The sequence below is a fragment of the Neurospora tetrasperma genome, assembly GCF_000213175.1.
Source record: "Neurospora tetrasperma FGSC 2508 unplaced genomic scaffold NEUTE1scaffold_2, whole genome shotgun sequence".
Lineage (NCBI taxonomy): Eukaryota > Fungi > Ascomycota > Sordariomycetes > Sordariales > Sordariaceae > Neurospora > Neurospora tetrasperma.
In genome coordinates, this window is record NW_009799100.1 from 1,440,502 (window position 1) to 1,464,605 (window position 24,104).

General features: G+C 52.3%; 8 protein-coding genes across 8 annotated transcripts; 1 reads left to right on the forward strand and 7 right to left on the reverse strand.

The window, feature by feature from the left end:
• Positions 1-483: 483 nt before the first annotated feature.
• On the reverse strand, positions 484-2,391 carry NEUTE1DRAFT_144996 (uncharacterized protein; the record flags this gene model as incomplete). Its single annotated transcript, XM_009850865.1, has 2 exons — positions 484-1,714; positions 1,826-2,391. The coding sequence occupies 2 exons, from the start codon at positions 2,343-2,345 to the stop codon at positions 552-554; spliced, it is 1,683 nt and encodes a 560-aa protein (XP_009849167.1).
• Positions 2,392-4,013: 1,622 nt separating this feature from the next.
• NEUTE1DRAFT_38613 (alpha-glucosidase) lies at positions 4,014-5,840 on the forward strand (the record flags this gene model as incomplete). The annotated part of the gene is made up of 1 exon (XM_009850460.1): positions 4,014-5,840. The coding sequence occupies one exon, from the start codon at positions 4,014-4,016 to the stop codon at positions 5,838-5,840; it is 1,827 nt and encodes a 608-aa protein (XP_009848762.1).
• A 689-nt stretch (positions 5,841-6,529) lies between these two features.
• On the reverse strand, positions 6,530-7,633 carry NEUTE1DRAFT_78359 (uncharacterized protein; the record flags this gene model as incomplete). The annotated part of the gene is made up of 1 exon (XM_009850866.1): positions 6,530-7,633. The coding sequence occupies one exon, from the start codon at positions 7,319-7,321 to the stop codon at positions 6,530-6,532; it is 792 nt and encodes a 263-aa protein (XP_009849168.1).
• Positions 7,634-9,489: 1,856 nt separating this feature from the next.
• Positions 9,490-11,241, reverse strand: NEUTE1DRAFT_99065 (uncharacterized protein; the record flags this gene model as incomplete). The annotated part of the gene is made up of 3 exons (XM_009850867.1): positions 9,490-10,346; positions 10,450-10,769; positions 11,018-11,241. The coding sequence occupies 3 exons, from the start codon at positions 11,239-11,241 to the stop codon at positions 9,490-9,492; spliced, it is 1,401 nt and encodes a 466-aa protein (XP_009849169.1).
• Positions 11,242-12,071: 830 nt separating this feature from the next.
• Positions 12,072-13,939, reverse strand: NEUTE1DRAFT_59680 (uncharacterized protein; the record flags this gene model as incomplete). Its single annotated transcript, XM_009850868.1, has 3 exons — positions 12,072-12,398; positions 12,469-12,889; positions 12,972-13,939. 3 exons carry the CDS (start codon positions 13,937-13,939, stop codon positions 12,216-12,218), a joined length of 1,572 nt encoding a protein of 523 aa, XP_009849170.1.
• A 2,000-nt stretch (positions 13,940-15,939) lies between these two features.
• On the reverse strand, positions 15,940-17,359 carry NEUTE1DRAFT_120789 (uncharacterized protein; the record flags this gene model as incomplete). The annotated part of the gene is made up of 3 exons (XM_009850869.1): positions 15,940-16,443; positions 16,520-17,155; positions 17,221-17,359. 3 exons carry the CDS (start codon positions 17,284-17,286, stop codon positions 15,979-15,981), a joined length of 1,167 nt encoding a protein of 388 aa, XP_009849171.1.
• A 794-nt stretch (positions 17,360-18,153) lies between these two features.
• NEUTE1DRAFT_120790 (uncharacterized protein) lies at positions 18,154-19,721 on the reverse strand (the record flags this gene model as incomplete). Its single annotated transcript, XM_009850870.1, has 2 exons — positions 18,154-18,368; positions 18,449-19,721. The coding sequence occupies 2 exons, from the start codon at positions 19,694-19,696 to the stop codon at positions 18,336-18,338; spliced, it is 1,281 nt and encodes a 426-aa protein (XP_009849172.1).
• A 2,628-nt stretch (positions 19,722-22,349) lies between these two features.
• On the reverse strand, positions 22,350-23,557 carry NEUTE1DRAFT_145000 (uncharacterized protein; the record flags this gene model as incomplete). The annotated part of the gene is made up of 2 exons (XM_009850871.1): positions 22,350-23,356; positions 23,422-23,557. The coding sequence occupies 2 exons, from the start codon at positions 23,555-23,557 to the stop codon at positions 22,500-22,502; spliced, it is 993 nt and encodes a 330-aa protein (XP_009849173.1).
• Between the last annotated feature and the right edge of the window lie 547 nt (positions 23,558-24,104).

Below are 24,104 nucleotides of genomic sequence, written 5' to 3' on the forward strand. Positions count from 1 at the left end.
GGAGAAGAAGGCCGCAGGTTCGCAAGCCTGGAATCGGACATGGTGATGGGATGACCTAAATGTCGCTCCAATGGAACCCTGCCCTTCGTTTCAAGTTTTACGGCGTTATACCGGCTATATTGACTTGGCACTAGCCCCTAAAGAGTCACCAAGCCGCCTGAAAAGGGAAACAGAGCGGCTGCCTAGAAAGGAGGCAAATGTGGACTTGAAGTAATCATCCACGGCATCAACAGATATTGTGTCTGGTAAGCATTCGTTTACGTGTCAAGGCGGTGTCGACTTTAGTTCGTTAACATGGGCTCATCCCAGCTTTGCTCTTCGCAATATATAGGTAACTTTTTTTTACACGTTTAAGCGGTCATCGAGTCCGAAGCCACGACCGGACATGGTTAGGTACTGACCTCCAAACTTGACTTCATTCTCTCCGAATGATCTGAGACACTCACTCTTCCTCACTGACTGTAGCCAGGGACGGACAATTTCAAATGCACCAAATGTACCATTGAGTCGCTTTCAGTCAGGTAACAGACTTTTCTCTCTAACATCATCCTTTAAGCCTCGATTTCCTTCCCCTCATGACTCTCCATCTTCTCAAGCGACATCTTCTTCTCACCATGACTGCGCAAGTCAAAAGGATCAACTTTGGTCTTCCTAAACTTCCTCGCGGCCACCTTCTTCTCAAACAAAATATCCAACTCGGCGTATGTCCTCCCCTTCGGCTCCGGCAGTCTAAAGTATACCCATATAGCCGACAACAAGCAGCTGCCCGCCCAGAAAAACGCCGTCCTAGCACCCCAATTCCACGCCGTTGAGCTCAGCTGGTAATTCGTCATTACATTGACAAAGATGTTACTAGCATTGTACGCCGCACGGGCAAGCACGATAGTCTTGGCCTTTAGACGAGTTGACGACAGCTCGGAGATGAGACAATACGTCACTGGGCCGACAGCAAAGTCGTAGACGAACGTGAACGCGATGAGTACGCCGCCGATGGCCCACACAGAGGCCTTGTTTCCGCCAAAGGAGAGACAGCCGACGATGACGAGCAGACAGAACTGCGCGCAGAGACCGCTGAAATGGATGCGTCGACGGCCGACGCGCGACATGAGGAACCACGACCCGGCGGTGCCGACCATACCGAGGGCGTACTGGCCCATGGAGAGCGAGAACGAGTTGCTCGGGTCCATGCCGGCTTGCGTGAGGAAGTAGGAGAAGTACCCCATCAGGTTCTGGCCGCCGAGGGTCTGGACAAGCCAAATGCCCACGACGATCTCCGTACGGCGAAGATCAATACCCCTGAAGCAATCGCTGAAAGTGACACCCTCCTTCAGCTGCTTCTCGAGCTCATTGGTATGCTCAATCATAGCCAGCGTCTCGTCCACGTTGAATCCGGGTTGATTCCTCGAGGTCAAACGGAGCAGCGACTGCTTGGCCTCCTCCCTCCTGTTATGTCGGACATACCACCAAGGCGACTCGGGAGCAAAGACGAGCCCGGCGAGGATGGGAATCGGCCACACCCACTGCACGCCAAAGGGGATCCTGTACGCCCACTGATCGGTCCGGCCCAGGGAGCCCTTGTTGACGGCAGCGGCGAAGAACTGGCCAATTACCCAACACATGTTGATGAAGGTTGTCAGGTACGGGCGAAGCACCATCGGCGCAACCTCGGAGGCATAGGCGGGTGTAACGCTCTGAAAGGCACCCCAGGGGATACCTGTTTTTGGTTCGGACCGAAGGTTAGCATACGACCTTTCAGGACATTGAGACTGCATATCGATCCTTGCAAAGGAACTGTATAATGCGAGATATAGACATGCAAACTCACCACAAAGAATCTCCCCAACCACCAACACCTTCACATTCGGCGCAAAAAACAAGACAAAAATAAAGGCAATCATCAACACCAGACTCGCAATCGTCGTCTTCTTGTACCCAATCCGATCAGCCGCCCATCCAGCAAAGATCAAACCAAAGATCTCTCCAGCTCTTGCCCCGTTGGACAGACCCGACTGCCAAGCAGCGGAAACGGCGTACTTGCCCGTGGCCGGGTTGAGCTCGCCGAATTTCTTGTTGAAGACGGGGGAGGCGTATAAACTCCCCAGGAGGGCGAGGTCGTAGCCCTCCATGATCAAGGTTGAGGAGAGTAGGACGGACCAGCCGATGGCTTTGGGGTAGAGCTTGATGGCGCGGAGGAGGGTCGTTTCGTGCTCGGTGTCGGCGGCGTGTTTGGCTTCGACGAGGACGACGTCGTCTTGGGCTTGGGCTTGGGGGATGGTGGTGGTGGTGGTGGTGTCCGCCTCTGTGGCCTTTTCAGGCGAAGAGGTAGGGGGTTTTTGGTCCGCCATTGTGGTGGAAGAGTGCTGACCTCGGCCAAATACTATGAGGAAGATGATTCAGGAGGAAGTGATGAAGGAGTATCCAAGTCCCAAAAGAGCTTGTGAATGGAGAAAAAGAAAGAAAAAAAAAGGAAAGAATGGCGAAACGAAGTCCGGAAATCGTGCGCCTTTATGTGTGCATTCACAGAGATCGTGGTCAAGTATCAAGGGGGGATGATTCCCAAAAAGGGTCGAATAGACGGTGTTAGTAGTCTGCCCGCTGGGAGGTGGATCGTCATCGGCATTGCCATACACTGTCCCGAGAATCCAGGCCAACCCACGTGGCCGGGGGGAGAAAAAAAAAGCCAGCCTCCGCCCTCCGTCCTTCGGTGCGACAACCGTGGCCTTGCTCTGTACCCAAATCTGACCAGAAGAGAGTGATGATACGTTTCCCGGGTCTGGAAAAGATCAACAGCTTCGCTCAACCTTAACCGTTACCATCTAGAATAGGGTGACAGCACATTCCACACATCATCACCCTGTCGAAAAGGGATTAAATATTCTGCGGCATAGTCTAGAGGTAGTCTAGACGGTTGGTCACATCATCTGTTCTTTGGTCCATTCTCCATTCCCCGCACCCCACGTTTTAGTGTAGTCGCTCAGGTTTACAAATCCGGGGTAAGGGGGATCTCGTTTTCCCTGTCTCGCATTTTGCCCCGGCACATGGCACATGGCGATTTCCAGATGAGCCAGAGTGCTGGGCCGGTGTGAATGACTGTGAAAGAATGCCTCGAAACCAATAAAGTTGAGGGAAAAAGTCCAAGCCAGTGACGTCTGTGGATCTGTCAGAAAGAGTGAGGGTTGCATCGGGGACAAGGGTGTCGGAGTTTTTGACCCTTTGATCAAGTTAATCGACACTTTTTGGGCCGGAGGGTAGTTGAGCCAATGAGACTCTCATGTCATGACTTCGCTACGTTGAGGATACTTGCCCAGTATCATCAACAGCGCACTTAATCAGTCTCTTTGAGCGATGAATTGTTGGTATTCCCGTACCTCCGGACTTCTAAAAGCGGTCCCAACAAAATCTTACAAGCGACAAGGAGGTCGGAGATTGAAAGACATTGATATCAAAGACAGTGGCAACCACAGTCCCAACACCAGGAAGTTCATTCAACCAGACGAAGAGATGAACCGAGGTGATATCTTTACAGCACCTGAGCTCCGACTCCAATATGGACACTCCGACTTTTCTATTGAGTGGGATCCCAGCTAGCCGAAAGTTCGCTTTTGATCTCGCTAATGATGATTTTCTTACTCCTCATCTGGTCCTTCATGCTCTTCGTGGATAAGTACAATGTAGAGGTAGGATCGTACCCCTCTCTCACGACATTGTGTGAAGATCGTACCAGGAAATCTCCTCTCTTCAGCCTTTCGTCTTCATCTGTACTCCAGTAGTTGGTGTCATATTCCCCTCATTAACTGTCTTCATTACACACCCCTAGAGACTTTGTCAACTCGAAATCTTTGTTCACTTACTTGGGCGTTCCCTACTTCCACTAAACTTCATCTGTTTTGATCGATGATAAAAGCCTGGTCTCACTCTGTGAGTATATCGATTTGGAAATTGATAACGGATCGAGGCTTACAAAACACTGAAGTATCGGACTCAATCAACCTGAGCTCAAGCCCTGATCCATCATGGGTTCCGTAAACGACACCTCCCTTTGCATGGGCAAGATTCCTTGGTGGAAAGAAGCTGTCTTCTACCAAGTCTACCCAGCTAGCTTCAAAGACACCAACAATGACGGCTGGGGTGACATCCCCGGCCTCATCGCCAAAATCGACTACCTCCACGACCTAGGCGTCAATTGCGTGTGGCTGTCTCCCATGTTCGAATCTCCCCAAAAAGACATGGGCTACGACATCTCCGATTACCAAGCCGTCTACTCCCGTTATGGCACCCTCTCCGACGTCGACAACCTAATCGCCGCCTGCCACGCCCGCGGCATGAAGCTGATTCTCGACCTGGTCGTCAACCACACTTCCGACCAACACCCGTGGTTCCAAGAATCGCGCTCCTCTAAAACCAATCCCAAGCGCGACTGGTACATGTGGAAGCCGGCCCGCTACGACGCCAACGGAAACCGCATGCCGCCCACCAACTGGCGCAGCTACTTTGCCGGTCCCACCTGGACCTGGGACGAGCTGACCCAAGAGTACTACCTGCACCTGTACGACACTTCCCAACCCGACCTAAACTGGGAGAACGAAGAGTGTCGTAAGGCCATCTACAACGAGGCCATGCGCTTCTGGCTCGATCGTGGCGTCGACGGCTTTCGCATCGACACCGTCAACAAGTACTCTAAGCGCACTGACTTTCCTGATGCGCCGGTCACCATGCCAGGCGAGACGGACCAGCCCGCCGCGGAAATGTGGTGCAACGGGCCGCGCATCCACGAGTTCATCCGCGAAATGAACGAGCAGGTGCTGGCGCCGTACAATGCCGTCTCGGTGGGCGAGCTGTCCAACACGCCTCTGCCGAGCCAGGTCCTGCCGTATGTGTCGGCTGCGGCCAGGGAGCTGGATATGGTGTTTGAGTTTAGTACCATCCGCTTGGGCACGGGCGGGCCGTTTCATGGCAAGTATTTGTACAGAGAGTTCCCGCTGTCGGAGCTGAAAGCGTATGTGGCGACGTGGCAGCAGTGGCTGGAGGGTACGGATGGGTGGCACACGGTGTTTTGCGAGAATCATGATAACGGGCGGGCGGTGTCAAGGTTTGGAGATGATTCGACTGTGGAGTCGTGGGAGGCGAGCGCAAAGACTATTGCGTTGTGGCAGGCGACGCTGACGGGGACCATTTTCTTGTATCAGGGGCAGGAGATCGGTATGGTCAATATGCCGAAGGAGTGGGCGATTGAGCAGGAGTATAAGGATGTTGAGAGCTTGAACTTTTACAGAGAGGCAAAGGCGTCTGGGGATGCAGAGAGGATAAGGAAGACGGAGGAGGGTCTGAGGATCCTGGCGAGAGATCACTCGAGGATACCGATGCAGTGGGATGCATCACCCAATGCGGGCTTCACATCTGCTGGAGTGTCGCCGTGGATGAGGGTGCATGATGGGTTTAAAGATCTGAGTGTGGAGAAGCAGGAGGGAGATGAGGAGTCGATCCTTGGGTTCTACAAGAAGATGTTGAAGTTGAGGAAGGAGTACGCCGGGCTGTTCGTGCATGGTGCGTTCAGGCCTGTACTGCAAGAGGACGAGACACTGTTTGTTTACGTCAAGGACGATCAAGGTTCGGAAGAGAGTGGTGTCCAGGCAGACAAGAAGAGGAAGGCATTAGTCGTCATGAATTTCTCTGGAAAGCCGGCTATCCTTCAGGAGCATAATCTCAATGTGGCAGCTACGCTGGGATCCAAACACGGGGGGGAGCGGCTGTTGGTGACTACTCTGAAGAAGAAGGATTTGTCTATGATGGAAGCTGGCACATTAAAGCCATGGGAAAGCAGAGTGTATCTGAGCTATTGAGAGCGAATTAGCACCTTGTCAAGAAATCCAAGATCCTTGCATACCAACGACATTATATGTTCTGGTTCAGCGAAGTGATGTCGTAATACAATGTCATCTTCGGCCATCCATCTTTATCCAACGTAATGCCTCCATGTACTCACCCCAACCAAAGTATCGAGAGAAGCGAAACAGACCAAAGTCTTCTCACAGTCAACTGAAACCATTATATTGCTTAAGGGACGTGTGATCAGGATGGTCAGTGCAAGAAAGTCTGTGTCCGTACTCAAACGACGACATTTGGGCCTCTGGGGCCGAAGATTTGGAAGAGTTCAGTAATTCAGAAGGGACATTTGTAAATAAAAGAAGGGGATGGAGTTGAGGAAGGATAAAGTAGTGAGTGATGAGTATCCTGAAGGTGAAGAAGAAGGATGTGAAACCTGAGAGTGGATTTAATGTATCAATACTTGGTCCAAAAGACCGATGCGGGCAGTGTTCGAAAGATATGGTAGTATTACAGTCTTTCGTACAATCTTGGGTGTGTAGCCAAACGTTGCGGTCTTCCTGACCCAAATCCATGATCAGCAAATCCCAGAAGTAGGACATAAAAGTACCCAACTTTGGTAATATCCTCATCTCCCCATCCTACAACAACCCTGAACCTGATCCCTTCCTCTCATTACCTTCCTTATCCCAACACCAGGCCATCCTCAACAGACAAAATAATTTCCCGCCACCACATTCCCTAATCCCAACATCCTCTCAAAACTGTCCTGGTCCCATCTCACCCTCTTCGCTAATCCCACATCCTCCCCTTCTTCTCCTCCCTCATCATTATTTAACCCCAAAACCTCTCTCACTTTCTGTCCCGTCACACCCTCCGGTTGCTCCCAGCACAAGAAAACATAGCGATGGGGACTACTCACCCCCGGCGGTTTCGGCCCCATGTACCCCACCACCGGCTTTGTCCTCCTTTCCCCCCTTGTAGGGTGACTTATCCCCTCGTTTCCCAAGGCTTCCTCCTCATCCGCCGTTAGATAAATATACCCCTCATCGGCATCCAACTCCTCCGTCACCAACCTCAGATCTGCTTCGAGGGAATGCAAAATCGGTGCCAAGACAGGAAAACTCGGAAACGGCGGGTCGAGATCGAGACAGATGACCATGTAATGAGGAATTTGGCCGGCGGCGTTGTTGGCTTCGGAGCCTCTCCTAGAATGGCCAGAAGAAGAGGGAGAAGAGTGGTGGCTGGAGACGGGACTGAGGTCGCAGTTGGGTAAAGTAATGTTGGAGAGAGCGGTGGCGGAGATGGAGTAAGAGGGGGGCAGGGCGGCAGCGTCTTTGGTGAGGGGTGTGCCTGGAGTGGAGACGGTGGTGGGAGAGGGGGAGCCGGGGAAGTGGATCCGGAGGGAAGCGCGGGCTGGTCGGGAGGGGTTGGTGGCTTTGGCGAGGACGGAGAGGGAGGAGAGGAGGGTGGTTATTGAGGAGGCTTGTTTCGGCATAGTGGTTGATGGTTTTGGATCTTGGTGAGTTGTTGATAGGTAGATACCTCTAGGCGTTCTTGGTGTTTTTTGTCGTGGTGGTGGTGGTGGTGGTGATTGTTTGTGGGTTGGGGGATGCTGGACCGATGATGTAATCGATGGAGATGAATTACTCAGATCTGCTGTATGATGTTGAATGTTTTCAAGATGCCAAGCCCCTTGACATGTGTTATGGACTGGGTTGAAATGTCATTTGTTGGAGATATCACCGGCCGAGGTCGATCAATGCTTTGCAGTGTTGGTGATCGGATATGGCAAAGAGTAGATAGTTTAGAGCGGAATTGAGGAGTGGAAGAGAGTGTTCAACCTAATATTATGCCTTGACACTGGAAAGGCTTTGATATTTGAGTGAGGTGCTGATGCTGATACCTGGTGGGACAAGCTACCGAGAAATTCCGCGTTCCCTCGGGCTTTCTCTCCTCCCCTTCAAATCATCGTCGAAGAGGCAACCGTATGGAAGGAATGATACAATATGGGGTGACAATGATTGACTTGTTAGTTACGGGTATGCACATATAGAGGAGAAACTGCCAACGGGCAACGGCTACCCCATACTACCCCATACCCATACCCCGCTCGCTTTCTTCCTCGCTTCTTGGGGTATTTTCTTTTGTCTAGCCATCTGGGGAATGTCGGTCTGATCTGGAGATGGTAGTGTACCTAGCTTGACATTTGAAAGTCTAGTTCAGTCCAGCCGTCGGCCCCGGCGTTTCCATGTCACGTTTGTGGGGTTGTCGGTGTTTTCGTCGATTCGACCATCAACGGCTCGGCAAAGGCTGGGCAAGCTGGGGTAAAACGGCTGGTTGGATTGGAGTTTGGGGACGGAAGCAGAGCGAGGGGAAGGAAAAAGGAGAAAGGAGGATCGGGAAGGGGTGCATCAGGTGACGTTGGATCCACGTAACGGTAACTGCAGCTTGCAATATCCGATCGAGGAATTTGTCGCGTGGTCCCACGGGAGGTGTGTGTCGGTCTGAATAAGAATCGTCTGTTTTCTTCGCTCCTTTCCGCCGGAGAGTGTGTCTGCTCACGATAGTGGTTCGGTGTTTTTTTCGTCGTTACCGATCAACCGCTCGTTGTAGTTGAAAGGCTAAATTGTGACGGGGATTACAATTTTTGATAACACATTAGCCGGAGTCCATTAGATGGTTTTCCATCCAGGAACCGCCTCGAGTTTGGGTTCAAAGGTGTAATGAAGACGCTTGGATGCGTAAAAGAGTATATCCGAGGCGTAATGTACTGACCGTGGCGTGTTTGGTTTATTGTTGTGACCATTCATTCGCCTGTTTAGTGAGAAGTCTTTACATCAATGCCACGGAATATCCCTTAAGCCGCGGGCCAGACGGGACCAGAGCGGGCTAGAGGTGCGTTAGGCGGCTAGTCAATACACTAACGGGAATACTTGGAGCTTTGCTAAAAGAACAGCCAAAGAACTGTACTTTCAGTTACTGTATGTGCAGTTCCCTACCCAAGACACTACCATCTCCCTGCCATCAAGATACCTACTGCAGGTACACCTCAGTTGCAGATGCGTTCGGTATTTTCAGACACTCGAAGATCACCAACGTTATGTTACCGACAGATAATTGACAAGAACCAAATATGGTCAACTCATTCATTGCGGTACTACTCCAACCCTCATTTCTCTTCTCCAGCAAACCTTTCGCCGGTCCAATCCCATAACTCTTCATGCTCCCCTTCCTATGCCCGAGTACACACGTAGTATCCCGGCCACAAGTGATCGCAGTCGATCTGTTATTTCACAAAGGCATCGGTTAGCACAGGAACAATTCACACAATCTACCACTCGCCGGCGTTTTGTTTACTTACCCCTGGATTGAGTTTGTAACTTAAAGAGATTTCCCATGTTAACATCCAATTTCAAAAAAAAAAAAAAAAAAAAAAAAAAAAAAAAAGAGGGGATCAAACTCACAAATCCAACAACAACAACCCATTCCGATTCGCAATATCCCTACAACTATTGTCACTGGTAATCTTATCGTATGCCCTGCCTACCACCGCTCACAACAAAACGTTTTCGAGTCAGCGCATGCACAATCTTTTCCCAATCTCAAAAATGGGAAAGAGCTAAGTCGAGTAAAGGGGCTAGACATACAAAAGGAAAATAATAACTAACAAGTCTTTGAAGTCCCCGGCACCACCGGCCCCGGCGCATTTCCATTCCCATTCCCACCACCACCCGGGACCGCCGTCACCGTACTCGTAACCGTACTAGTAACCGTATACGTATACGTAGTCACCTGTCCCGGCTTTGTCACCGTAGCAATCGTCGTCACAATCGGCGGCGCTTTCGTGTCCGTCACTGTCTTGGTAGCAGTAGCAGTCGCAGTACTATAAACAATACTCGTCAAAGTACCAATAGAAATACTCGTACTCGTACTCGTACTAGTAACCTGCGTCACCCTCGTGCTCGTCAACGTCTTGACGCTCGTTGACGTCTCGGTTTCAGTGACGATGGTTGTTAGAGTAGCGATACTGTAGCTGTAGGTCCATGTTGTCGAAGTAGTTGTTACTGTGGCTGTGGCTGTGGCTGTGACTTGTTTAGTGTTGGTGATGTACACTGGGATTGTGGTGGTTATGGGCTTGGTCTGTGTTTGTGTTTGGGTACTGGTTACGTAGATGGGAAGGGTGGTGGTGAGCGTGTTGATTCTCGTGAGAGTTACGGTGTTGGTGGTGTCGATTATGTTGGTTGAGGTGGTGAGGATTACGGAGGTGCGGGTTATGCCGGTGTAGGAGGTTGCGATTATAGTGGAGGTTGTGCTAAGGGTGGCTGTTGTCGTTGCGGTGGCGGTGATGGGGATGGTGTTGGTTGCTGTCGCTGTTTCCGTGGTTGTGATGAGTGTGGTGGCGGTGACGGGTACCGTGGCTGTCACCGGGACGGTGTTGGTTATGTTGACGGTAGTTGTTGAGGTTGCTAAAATCACTGAGGTTATGGTGCGAATAACCCCCGTCGTGGATGTAGCTGTAGCTGTCGATGTGGTAACGGTTGTAAGCGTTAACGTGGAAGTGGCTGTGGCCGTGGCCGTAACAGGTACGGTAGCCGTGATAGGCACGGTGTTCGTCACATTAACCACACTCGTTGACGTCGTCAAAATCACCGAGGTCTGGGTAACCCCTGTAGTAGCCGTCCTTGTCAACGTCGAAGTAGTCGTAGCAGTTACCGTCCTCGTAGCTGTTGTCCCACCCGCCGTAGTGGTAACCACCGACGTAGCCGTTGCCGTGATCGTAGCCGTGGCCGTTGCCGTCGCCGAGATGGTCGCGGTCGCCGTAGTAACCGACGTTGCTGTTCTTGTAGTCACCGAGATGTACGAGGCAGTGCTCGTAGTCGTGACTGTCACCGTTCCACAAGGTTCCCCGGGCCCGGTCGTGGGTGGTGAAGTGACCGGCGGCGCTGAGCTCGTCGACGAAGAAGTCCCGGACTCAACTCCGCATATTCCAAAATCCGACTGACACCCAGCCCCGCAGTAATCAGCCGACCCGCCGCAGAACCCGTGCTCCGAGCAGCAGTTGCCGAAGCGGGATCCCAGACAAGTAACCCCGTTCCCACACGTGCCGTCGGTGCTGACTGTTTTATCTGGCCCCGTCGGCGTGGGCAGGTTAGCGGTGCCCGTGGCCGTTCCGTCCACGCAGTAGTCGTACCCAACTGTGAGCTGTGAGCAGCTGGTTATGCCGGGGTTAGACTGGAGAAACTGGGAGACGGTTATCCCGTTGGCGGCGGCGATGGTGGCACAGGTGTCTCCGGCCTTGGCTTTGACTGTTCGGTTGCACCCCGTTCCTGTTTGAGCGGAAACAATACCAATGTGGTGGGAGATCGTCGCCAAGGTTATTACAAGTACCCTTAGCAACAAAGTGAAGAGACCCATGGCGGCAAGAGTCGAAGGAACGAGGTGTGTGTCGTAGGTTGATTGCCGTTGACTCTCCGTCCCACGATTGTTAGTGATGATCCCTCACTCTATCTGAAGCCGGTAATACGCCCGAAGGAAACTCCTCATATGAAAGGAGGGCGGATGATCATTACCATACTTGCTTGGGGGCTAGCAATTATATATCACTTCGCGTTCCGATCCCGAAGTCTTCCTTGTCCAAACGTACACCAAGCCGTGATTTCATCGTCTAGATTCACGGGCTCTGAACCATATCTTTCCTCTCCTCGCTACCTGAAGTACCAGCCCCTGCCAATGGAACAGGAAATAACAACTGGGTAACCATCGTCGGACTCGAATGATAGATAGGGTGCCATTCCGTGGGCTGGGAAACACAAGTCCGTAAGCTGAGTCGAAATGGTAATCGAAGCTTGCTACACTGAGCTGTCGCCATTGATTCAGGAGTTGGCAAATCGATATTTTTGGTCTCAGTTCCAGAGTAAGCTTGGCCACAATGGTGCTGGCCGGAAGCTGGGAATATGGATAAACTCGAGCTTTGGAGGTTCCCATTCGCGGATGTCACCATTCGCTTCCTCCCGCCCTCGTTTATCTTGATTGTTTGTACATCCAAAGGCTAATACAAGGTTGTACTATCTGTCACCCTTCGAAGGTTCGACCTAGTAGGTAAGATGATCGGTAAGTGGTCCGGAAGTTCACGTAGAGTTGGAATCCACCAAGTACGTTACCAAGGTACGGCAAGTGTTGTGCCTGGGCAAAAGATCCCGCTAACTGGAACGTTGCTAGTGTTCTCGTTCTTGTACTTGTTGCTTCTACCATAGATGTTACCAGACGCGTACCGTTATGGGCAGGTGTGTAAGACCCGGGAGAAGTTGTTGGGCCGAAAGCGAAAGGAAACAAGCCTTGACCAAGACCAACAAAACAACCAAGACTCGCTGAAAACCCGAAAATCGAACTCAGGCCCTACGCACAAAAACCTCCAACCCACTCTGCACCACAAAGAAGGACGCAGTAGCCTTCAGCTCCCTCCCCGGATGCGCCAGCTCAAACCTGTAATCCCTCAGCAGTCTCGGAACAACCTTGTTGATCTCCAACAGCGCCAAGTTCCTTCCAATGCATAGATGACTTCCACCTCCAAACTGTTTTCTTGTTCGTTAGCATCTTGCCTCTTCCATCCACATCTGTTCGAGAGGTAGGTAGGGTACTCACCTGAAACATATACCTCTCCATCCTCCTCGCCTCCTCCTCGCTCTCCAACCACCTCTCCGGCCTCCACTCATCCGCATCCTTTCCAAACGTCAATTTATCACGATGCAGCACCCACCCGTTAACAGCAATGCTCGTACCACCAGGGAAGAAGTGACCATCAAGCTCTGCGCCCTCTGGAGGGACAAACCGGGTAATGTTTAGTCCCACGGCGGGACGGAGGCGCATGGCTTCCTTGAGGCACGCTTGTAGGTAAGGCAAGGTCTGGGCTTCGTTCCAGGTTAGGTTGCCAATGGCGGGGATGGCACCCGTGGCAACGGCGGATTGGATCTCGTAGAGGATGGACTGATAGGTGGATGGGGAGGAGAGGACGTGGTAGAAGAAGGATTGCATTGTTGAGGCGGTGGAATCGGAGCCGGCGAAGCTGTTGCAACAAAATCAAGAAAGATCAGTCATCATGTTTTCAAAAAGATGAAGAGGGGGAAATGGGTGGTTAACAAACTCACATGGCACCATGCGCAACAGCAAAGACATCCCCCACACCAAATTTCTCCGGAGATTTCAGATGCCCCAAGATCAAACTAGCCATCAAATCCTGCCTAGTATCGCCAGTCTGCAATACCGCTGTGTCCTTGTTAAAAGGCTGTCTCCGACCCATCTCCTCGAGCGCCATCCGTGTGATCAAAGCATTCTTGGTGCTCAACCACGGGATGGACCGCCACAGTGGGTTCCTTCTCAGCAGGTGATCCAGCTCGGGTACTTGTCCCACGATGCCGTTGTATGTTTGGGACTTGTCAATCGTCTTGATGGCGTTGTCCACATCCCGACCTTGTGCGAGGAATCCAAAACTCCTGCTGAAGGCCACCTCCCCGAGGACGTCAAAGGCAAAGTAGTGCAGGTAATCGCCCAAGTCGAACACTCCCTTGTGTTGCGCAATGTGTTCGTCGATCTTGCACACCAACAGTTCGATGGTGTCGTCGATGAAGGGGCTCAGCTGCTGCATAGCAGCCATGCTGTAGGGCACGTTGGCAACTCGCTTCTTCTGAGCATGGGCATCTTCTCGTATCTCGGTGAAGATGTCGGGGTTCTCGGCCGGTGGGAAGACACTATAGAAGGGAGTCTTGAAGAAGCGCTTGCCGGCGCTCAGGAGGGTCCTTGCTGCTTCAGGTGATGCTACCGAGACCTCGTTGGGGGCGATCCTCACGACAGGACCGTATTTGCGATGAAGCTCGATGTGGTCGAGGTGTGTTCGGCCACTTGCTGTGGATAGGACCTTCCATAGACGCGAACAGGAGGCCAGGAAGGGACCGGGATATTTGCGTAGTGGTGAGGCGTAGCGTTTGTAGGCGGCACGGATGACGATGGCGAATAGGAGGATGTAAAGCCCGTAACTGGCGAGCACAGTAGCGGTTGCGCCTACAAGCACTCGTGTCGGAGACACTTTGCCATCTTTGACTTTCAGCACTACACCCATGGTAAGGATACTATCGTGAACCACCGATGGTGAAGGACTTCTCGTAAAAAAAAAGAAAAAAAAAAAGAAAAAAAAAAAAGAGAACTTGAATGTTCTCGATCTTTGCTGCCTAACTCGAGGAACGGACTTTTCGTTCTGGTGCCACCACCTAGACTGTAGGAATAAAAGTAGTAGTATGACAACTGTTGAAAGTTGACTGCTGCTCCTGGTTCTGGGAGCTTATATCACAAGGAAACAGGTAGGTGACATGACTGATTGCACAGGAAGCGGTAGGATGAGATCATATATTACCGCTATCCGGGTGTCTAGAAGGGCTCCCATAGCCATAGGGAAGCCGGTAACCATCCCTTCTCTTCCAGCATCTCGAAAAACATCTGCCGAGAGAGAAGAGGAGACGGTTGAGGCTTCTGGCAAGGGAGGGTGGTTGGACGAACCATTAGACGAATCCAGCGCGCCGAACCGAACACTTTGTCCATCGCCATTGGTGACCGTTGAATGTCCTGATATCATTTGAGGTCAGTCGATCAGCCACAAGGAGGAGGAAAGGCGGGGATTTGGGATAGCTTCATCAGCGACACAAAGCATCTCGGCAATAAAAGTAGACAGCGATCATTGTCGGAGACATTCAGCCCAGGGTCTTGGAGCGTAGAATGTGGAGAGATGTAGTATCGCCCTTGTAAGTCAAGGCCCATCAATGTGACTTTGCGAAAGCCTCTCCACAACACCGAGATGGCCGAAGTGGTTGAAACTTGGTATTTCCTCCATGCCGAATTCCGAAGACACTCCTATGTTTCATCCTCAAGTCGTATTTTCGAAGGCAAGAGAAGCAAAGAGTAAGTGTCGAGTCGTCCACGTTAATCGAAGAGTTGTCTGACAAAGCCTCCTGCACTTCTCCGCGGAAGCTTAGAGAACATGACAATTGGTGGTCATCGGTGTCTTGTGGCTCTCGGCAGTTGATCTGGATGCCTCTCTCTGTGGTGTGCTTACACTAACAGCGAGAACAGGCTGAAATTGGAGTTGGAAAGGCAGCTCAAGATGGACTGATGTACACTGTGTGTGAGGAGAGAGTGAGAAGAGAGAGAAAATACTACGACGGACGTCGAATCGCAAGTCTTGAGAGACGAGGATACATACTGTACAAAAGTGGGGCAAGTGTCACTGCCGGCCGGAGACAGGTTATGCAGCACAGTGCCGCAGAGTCGCGCTGACAGTTCGTTTTGGGCAAGCGCCACTGAGAATCCGGGGGTGGGGAACTGACTTTTCCCTTTTCAGTATAGCGGCTGAACCCGGTCCTGAACCTCTTCCAAGGTCAGTTGCTTTTTTGAACACCAACAATTAATTCATTGTGAGATAGCGGCACTTTCTTTGGTTACTGAATGCCGTCGGGTTATTTCGCGGTCAGATAATTTTACCGAGATAGGTAGGGTTTCCTCACATCCAGTGTCGGAATTCGGGAGAGCTGTGTGATGCCCGCTGATCCTTCGTCTGTTGTTGTTTGTTAAGGTTTTTCTAATCAAGATTTGATCGAAAGGATATCGTTTTCCATCGGCTGGCCGCTTGACTCGTTAGCAAGTGTTTTTGCACTGAGATCCCTTTAACTAGACAACCATACTTACACAGCCAGACATATTATCATGGTCCAAATTGCCATCAGCAAAACAAGAGCCATGAGCGTCGCCATCGAAATGTCTGCATCATCTACGCCAATTTCCACACCCAATCCGCTCAAACATGAATACAATGAGGATATCTTCGCTTCATCAACAGCCTTCTAGTACATAGAACTAGTAGATACTACCTCCCGTCCTAACTTCCAGCTTTCCATAGTGTGTGTCTTTGTCTTTGTACAACAACAACAACTCCAACGAAACCCGAACGTGTGTTTTGTGTTTTACCATGGACGCCAAAACGCCAAGCAAATGCCAAGCAACAATTGATTCTTCTCCTCTTGCCTGTCGCTTTCAACCAATCAAACCCAGTCCAACCAGTCCAGTCCAAGTCAGTCCCTTCAGATCAGAGTTTAGAGAAAATAAAAGATATTAAACCTCAACAGCCTTCTTCGCCGCAGCCTTCTGCTTCCTCAATGTCGCTTTCCGCGTGGCAATCTCCTTGTCGAGCTTGTCGTCGTTGCTCTCGGGCAAAGCGGCGGCAGCAGCAGCCTTCTTGGCCTTCTTCTTCGGCCTGCTCTCGTCCTTAGCACCTTCCTCGGCCTTAGCCTCAGTCTCGTCATCGGCGGCCTTGCGCTTCTTGCCGATGTTGGCCTTCTCGGGCTCGGCGCCGTCGGCGATGACCTTGCTGTCGTCGAGCCAGAGCTCGTCGGTCTGGTAGATGGGAAGGGCCGCCGTCTCGGGGCCCTTGAGGTAGAAACTCCTGACGTTGCTCCACTTGTGGGGCACGAAGCGCTCGACAAGCTCGTTAATGACCTTCTCGACGTTCGCCGCGAGCTTCTCGGCGTCCCAGCTGGCGTAGCCGACCTTGATGGCGGTGTTGGTGGAGGGGCTCAGCTAGAAACATGCGTGTTAGCCAATGTGTAACTACAAGTACCTTGATGGACAAAGTTGTCGAGCCAGTGAAACATACCGAAACGAGCGCCGAGCCAATGGCCTTGCGGATCTCAGCCACAATCTCTGGTGTAGGTCTAGCATTGACATTCTCCACGGGGTCGCGCTTGGCCTTGGGACCCTTGGGCTTGGCCACCCGCTTGCCGTCAACCTTCTCCCTCTGCTTCATGAACACAACAGGAACGGGGCGCTTGGCGGTGCTCTTGAAGAAGGTCTTGCCCAGGTGCTTGGGAAGACGGTTGACAATTCTGTCGTCGGCAAGGAAGATGTCATGGTCGTTGAACAGCTGGCGCTGGGCCTCGTATGTCTTGAACTTGGCCTTGAGGTGGGTAACGTCGATGACGCGGGTGATGCGGTTGCGCAGGTCCTCGGGAAACTCTTCAGAAGCAACAACGTTCTTGTAGTGGCGCTGAGGGTCGGCGACGATGATGCAGATGGTAGACTCGTTATCGGCGTTCAGGGGGTTGGGGAGGACGATCTTGGAGGGTTGCAGACGGTTGGTGTCGGCGATGTGCTTCTTGGTGGTGAGGGTAAGCCAGATCGGGGTCTCGGCAACGGTCGACTCCTCATCGGCGAGAAGGTTCTTGGAAACGGCAGTAGAGGCGGCGGTGGCCTTCTTGATGTGGGCGAGGAGGGCCTTGGAAGCCTTGGTGATCTGTTGATTTGGACGGTTAGCAACTCGGGGAGAAGCCCAATTGCATTGATCAAGAAAAGACAAACCTGGTTAGGGTCAACGGGAGAGGCGACGGCGTCAGACGCCTTGACAACGGCTGTGGACTTGGACATCTTCGTTGACTGGGAAAGAAGATATCTTTGGGTGGGGTTGGTGTAAGTTGAGACGATTGCGACAACGAGTCCCAGGTGTTTTTTTTCTTCCCAGAACGACAGAAGGGCACCCTCTGGAAATTTTGGGAGGTCGGTGCACTGACGCTTATTTTTTTTCCATGCTATTAAGCTTATCGATAAGCTAAACAGGGGTCAAATGTGGAAAGTGGGTTTGCGGAATGTGGGGCATACGTTGCCTGTGATTGTCTGGGCCTGACGCTATTGGCGGCAGACGGACTGCAGCTGCTCTTCCATACACGCTGTTGGAACCAGAGCTTGGGTTTCTTTATCATCATAGACGTCGGTGTCTTCTTCCAACAGCACCGGCAAAACAGCCTGACTAGGTAGGTAGATAGCCATCTTCATTTGGTTTGTAGATGCCTTCACATCTACAATGCTAGCAGCTACCTCACACACCAGGCCAGACAACCTCAGCCAGTTACATGCCTCCCTCATCTCATCATCTTTACTTGGATTTTCAAGTAAGCAGCAAGACAACTTCTTGCTTTTCAAGATGCTCCTCCATGTCGTGCCGGCAAATAACTGTTCCTCCCTCAACAGCACCGGTTGACCTCCACAGCAGGTCTCGACTCGAAACTCATCGTTCTCTTTCTCTTCCTTCTCTTCTGGGCCAATGGGCGCAAACCTATAACACAGACGCTGACGCCTGATAAACATGTATATAAATCGAACAAAAAACGACGCCCTGCGCTATGCGGCCCCCCGAAGCATGCAAATACAGAGTTTGGGAGACACAATGAACTCCTCATGACGTGTTAACATGGACAGTGAAAGGGGCTTACGTCGACTTTTTTTTTTCTTTTGCGAAAAACACAAACAGCGATTCCCCGTAGTAGACGCCTTGACAACCTAACGCCATAGCGGGTTCGGGGAAGAAAACATGGCACAATGGGTATGGGTAGGGTGTTGGATGGGTGTTGGGTGGATATTGGATGGATGTTGGGGAGGTGGGGTGATGTGATGATGATAGGGCGGCTGTGGTGATACCATCAGGGAGTGCGAGGTTTCTTCCAATAGTATTGCTGTTACGGGTGGACACGACATGTTAACCGATTGATCTTGCATAGCAAACGGTTAGGCGGTAGAGAAGGAAAACGCTTACCTTGTGCTGCTTGCGGCAGGCCCTCAAGCTAGGCTTCCGCAAGCCGTCCGTCACAGCCAGGCGACGGTGCTCATCCGTGTCGAATTCGGGCACATAATAATACTCGCTTTCAAGCGGCTTACCGGCAGCATCCTTGCCCTGGCGTTCAATGATACCGATACAAGCTGTTGCCTCAATGAGCCTGCGCAATTCATCCTTGGTCACCTGTCTCCGATCATCCGCAGGAAGATTGTTCATAATGGTCGACAAAGGCGTGGAAGACAGTCTGGAGAAGGCGAGTTGGTTGATGACATGATTCGAAATCGTCGCTGTCAGTTCCTCGCTGAGCCTGCTGACGGGTGATGGTGAGCGAGGAGCCGGAGTGGGAGAGGCCTGCCGAGAGGCACCTGCTACGTTCTCGCTTGACGACTTCAGAGGCTTCGGGGTGACACTACCAGCCCGCTCTCCATCAGAGCTGCCACTGTAGTCGCGATCGGGAGTTCGGGCTCTCGGGGGTGAAGTGGCGGTGGTGAAGGATTCGAGACGGCTGGACAGGTTCTCGCCGCAGGGACCAAACGAAGGAATGATGGGGTCATTCTCCTCATCCGGATCTTGGTCGGCGTAATCCTCATCTGATTGTGGATCGCTCAAGTCACTCGAAATGGAAAAGCTCTGGTCCACGCTGGTGATCAAGGTAGTATCTCCCCTGCCCGTATCTGTCAACTTGGGCAGTTCCTGCTCATCCTCCTCCTCGTCCTCATAGATCTCAACGGCGGCACCATCATCATCGTTGTCTGACAGCAAGTCGTCCAGGTCGGCCTTGGAAGTCGATCCGTTGGCGGGTGTAGGTGACTCGGGGCTGCTGATACGTCTCGGTCGTCGAATGGGGCTGCCCTCGTCCGAGTCGGAGCCTGGTCGCCGGCCACGTCGCATTGGCCTCGGTGTCTCATCCCACGAAGAGTCGCTCAAGGGGGCCGACGAGTCCCGATCCTTCTCCCGCGACGGCCATTGCACGAGGACCCTAGTGTCATGAACATCGATCATAATCTCCGCACCCTCGGTTTCCGAAGTGAAGGAATCGCCTTTTGCCAGCTCCCATGTCTGCCCTTGACAATGCAACTTTAAACCGTTCCAACCCGTACACGTAATCTCGACCTTGTTGGGCTCAAGCGTTTCCGTGGCGGGGATATACCGAGCGTGAACATGAACTCGGCTGACCAATCTGTTCGACGACAGCTGATAGTGAGATGAGTTGCTGGACCTTCCCATGAGAAGAGTCTCTCCATTCTCTTTCATAACTACGGCGCGTACGTCGGAAAGGGGGGCGCGTTCCGACACGGTCGACAAGGTCCTTTGAAGGCCGGGGCGGGGGGCCATATATGGGGCGGCATATCCATAGTTGTACCCGACGCGTGGAGGGCTTGACGACAGAATGCCAGTACTCGAGGTCGGGATGGGCGTTGGATATTTCAGAAAGGCATTGGACGTGGCCTGCCGCTTCGAAGGCCGAGGCAGACCTGGGGATGAAGACAAAGGCTCAAACGGCGGCAGCAGTGACGGGGCCGGGCGCTTGATGCCTGCTACCGAGGGCAGGGTTGGCTCCATCCCGCCGAGGGTCTTCATTGCCGATGGGGATGAATCCATGTTGTGGTGATCCTGTCAGGTACTGGTCATGACAATTGGCGGGACAGGATGAGCAATTGAGCTCTGGGAGAGGCCGGGGTGGTGGAAGCTTGCTCGGATTGGGATATTGAGGTATGTGTGGCCCAGGACCTGAGGTGAGGTTCAGATTGGATGCGCTTCCAAGGTCGCGTTCTCCACGTCCAGATCGCGTCCGATGTGAAGTCTTTGCCCCCTCTCCGCTACAGCTGCCGTCCACTGCCGTCCAGCTGCCTATTTCCTGGCTTGGATTGGGCCACTAAGTTTCCTATCTCCGGGGTCTGTTTACCTGCAACAAGGAACGGGGAAAAGGGCCTGAAAACAGAGCTGGAAAAAGAAGAAAAAGCCAAGGGACGGGAATCGTCAAGAAGCCAAAAGACGGGGTTCTGCGAATCAAGACAAGGCTTTGCACATCTGGCCTGTCTTCAGTTCTATGATGGGACCAGGCAAGCGACGCCAGGGCAGAGGATGGAAATGCTGTAGCGGAACGAAGGGAGTGGGGATGAGTAAAGTATTTAAAAAGGCGATATGCACCATCTGGATTTCGCGCCCGTGCCTGTGGGACCCATTCACCAAAAAGGAGCATGGGTGAGCGTTCCTGGCTTTTTTTTCTGTCCGGACGACAACTCTCAGCCAAGGAAGTTGGAGGTAGAAAGACGCGATTCTCCATTGTGGCCCTGAGACCCGGACGTGCCTGCGGTTCCATCCGTTCAACGCGGCGCTGGCAGCAGCCTGTAAGCTGGCGTACTTGAGCCTTTAGTCGTGCCTGTCGTGCCACGCAGGACAGTGTCTGGATCGCGCTTTTGGCGTTGGGTGGAGGACTGCCTGGCAGCGTGTCCAGCAGTGCCACTGGCGGGCGGGAACCAGGCAACACCACGCATTCTTGGGGGTCCGTCTGGTCTGCTAGCGGCTGTACCGCACTGTCATGCCACTGCTGGGCAAGGCGATCAGCGGAAGCTACAGCGCAGGCACAGGCGGGCCGAGTTACGGCGGGAGGTCGGGGATGGAATACCTGCCCCTGCCCTGGAGGTGCCCGCATGCTCGGCACCCGACACCCGGACCTTTTCCCTGCTCTCAGATCACAGCAAACCTCCAGCTCCACTCGTGCCTCCGTTTGTCCATTAGGTATCTTGTTAAGGTAGTCATTTTCCCACTCCTTTTCAGTTATTTCTATTGTATCCGCCATTCTCTGGTGAACAACCATTATTCATGGAGCGGAAGATCAAGGTCAATAGACGCTTTCTTATTCACACTTTCATGGATCTCAGGCAGCTGATCGACTGGCATTGAGAGTTCATCCATTTCAGTTGCTTTATGACGTCCTTGCTTTTTCCAACATTCAAATATTCACAAGAGTTCCCACGAACATGCTGGATTGTTTACTCTACGATTACCGCTACTCCTCATGACGGTCGTATTCATCAAATTCATGATCGATGGCGTTTCCACCATTGAAAAAGCTCGGATTGTGCAGAGCCCCCCTTGGCTCTTCTCTTCTGATAATGCAATGGCACCCGAGGTCTCTACAATATTTGCATATCAGCTTGTTTCCTTCCACGGCAATACATAACGGGATGTCCAAACAATAGTAACTCACCAACCACCTGCCAGTTTCCCAAAGTCCGAGTCTGGCGCGTTTACACCGCGACGCAACGTGCAAAGCTTGGTTCGCTCCACCTCCGTACCCGGTCAGCAGGTACTAGTACTTACCCCTCGATCCTTCAGTTTTCGGTCAAGCTGTTCCAGCCTTTATATTGCCGAGCAATGGAATGGATGACCGCTCGAACGGACAACAACCTCCCTTTTGCGCCATCTCGAGTTCTCGAGCTGTTTTCACTTGGGCTTCAGTACAGCTCTCCTACTTGGACTGAATACAGGCTCACTACCTCTACCCACCACATGCATACAAATGGTGTTTCCTATAAAGTGACTTGATGACTATCTCGATCGAAATCCTTAGTCAACATTTCGGGTCAACTGCTCTCTTCAACCCCCCCATTTTGTTCGACTCACACTCAAAGAGCATGCCATGCGCTGTCTCAAAGCCCACCCCGTACCTTGCATTATAATTGTGTTTTCGTCATTAGCTAGGGCGGAGACCGATCCCTTGCTTGGTAGTGATGCAAGCACTTAAACTGTTGAAGAACAGCCGAGGTTCATAGTTGCCATGGTGAACAGCGATTGACCATTACTTTAGGTCCCAATGTTAATAAAATCCCATGCCCTGTTGTCATTACCATTAATTATCCAATGTCCATGATTCCAATCCATGAATTGATCGAATTGTTTGTCCTAAATCCAAACCCCCTAAGAAAAAAAATCCCTAAAACAGAGCTGCTGCTATATATTGAGGAGCCAACCACCCCTCAGAATTCCACAAGGCACCTTTGACCAAAACTACTATGCATCGTCGTCAGAGGTCACCGCCCCCAAGCATAATCGGCCTCGGAGCACTCTTCTTGGCCTTCTTTATCGGCCCAAAGAACTCGGCAAACGTCTCATTCAGCAACTGGTCCGTAAGCTGCATATGATCGCCCGGCACCGTGCGGAAGTGCAATCCGCCTTTGCGATCCAACTCACGCAGCCCGATCCAGTCCTCCGAGTACATCTTCCTCGCACGGAGGGGCGTGATCTCGGTGCCATTAACCTCTTCAAACCAAGCTGTCTCCTTGGGTACCACCGTCGTGTCGTCCTCAAACATGTACAGTACCAGATTCTCCAGCTTGGCCAGGTTCTCCCTGTAGGTCCGATTCTTGAACATCCGCTCATTGTTGATGTCAGCTAGGAAATTGGAGTGCTCGAGATATTGCTCGTACTCGTCCAGGTTACGATAGTACTGCGCGGGTACGAGCCGGCTCTGGACGAACTGCGTCCAGGCGTTGCCCTTGAGCAGCGCCATGGCGCCGCGGCAAACCCAGTCGGACCAGGGGCAGTCGCGGAAGGCGCTGATGCCGTTGTGTTGGGAGCCAAAAGTAACAAGGTTGCGGACGGGTGGATTGTTGCAACGCTCGATGTACCCCCGCAGAAACTGGCCGCCTTGGCTGAAGCCGAGGGCGTCGATGGCGGGCGCGGTAGAGAGGATCGGGTGCGCGGCGATGTCGGCACAGGCTTTGGCAACTTGCTCGGTCACGTTGCCGAGGAAGGTGGCGGAACGATCGCGGCTGCCGTCATCGTCCATGCGGATAAAGTAGATGAGCGTGCCGGGGTTGATGGCGTCGGCAAGGGCGCCGACTTCACGCAGGCCGGCGGCCGAGTAGCTGTCTCCTAGGCCTGTAACGGGAGATGGTTAGTTGCGAACAGCTGTTGGAGATGACGCATAAGTCTACCGGGCTTACCATGCCAGATGACCAGCGGCAGTGGTGTGTCGTCGATGTCGTCGTCGTTGAGTGGCTTCTGTACGGGACTGGCCAGCGCGGCTGCGATAAGCGAGCCGCTGGTAAGCAACAGCTTCAGCTGCTTGGAGATTGCCATTATCGTCCCTAAAGTTTCAATGGCTTTCGGTTGGTTTGGGGATTGAATTTGACACCGCTGAACTAGCGAATTCAACAACGACAAGCACGCGAAGAAGCAGTAGACGTCCAGGCGGCTAGCAAGGTGTCTGTGTTGTTCCTCGTGACGATGCGCCAGCATCGATGCCAGCACCGCTTGCGGCTTATCAGTTGCCGGATGCGCCGGCAGGCAAGTTTGGCAACGCATGACCCGGCTAATAGTGGGAAGCTATGCGCTTTGAAGTTTCCCATTGGTCAGAAGCTGCGAGTCCCTTGCTGGCCTACACGACGTACGTCGAGAGGCTCATCTTCCAACTTCCACTTGTCCAACCCTCCGATCCAACTTCATCCCTCTCTTTCTTTCACATCCGCTGTGGTTTTGCTTCCATCAAACTGGCTAACTCTGCCACTCGGTTGGCATTCCACTATCACATTTCCCATTTCTATCGTTATAGTCCTCGTTATCCTTGCTCAAACTCACGCTTTGTTCCCCCCTCCTCAGAACTTCCCCCTGACCGCAAGAGCCAAAC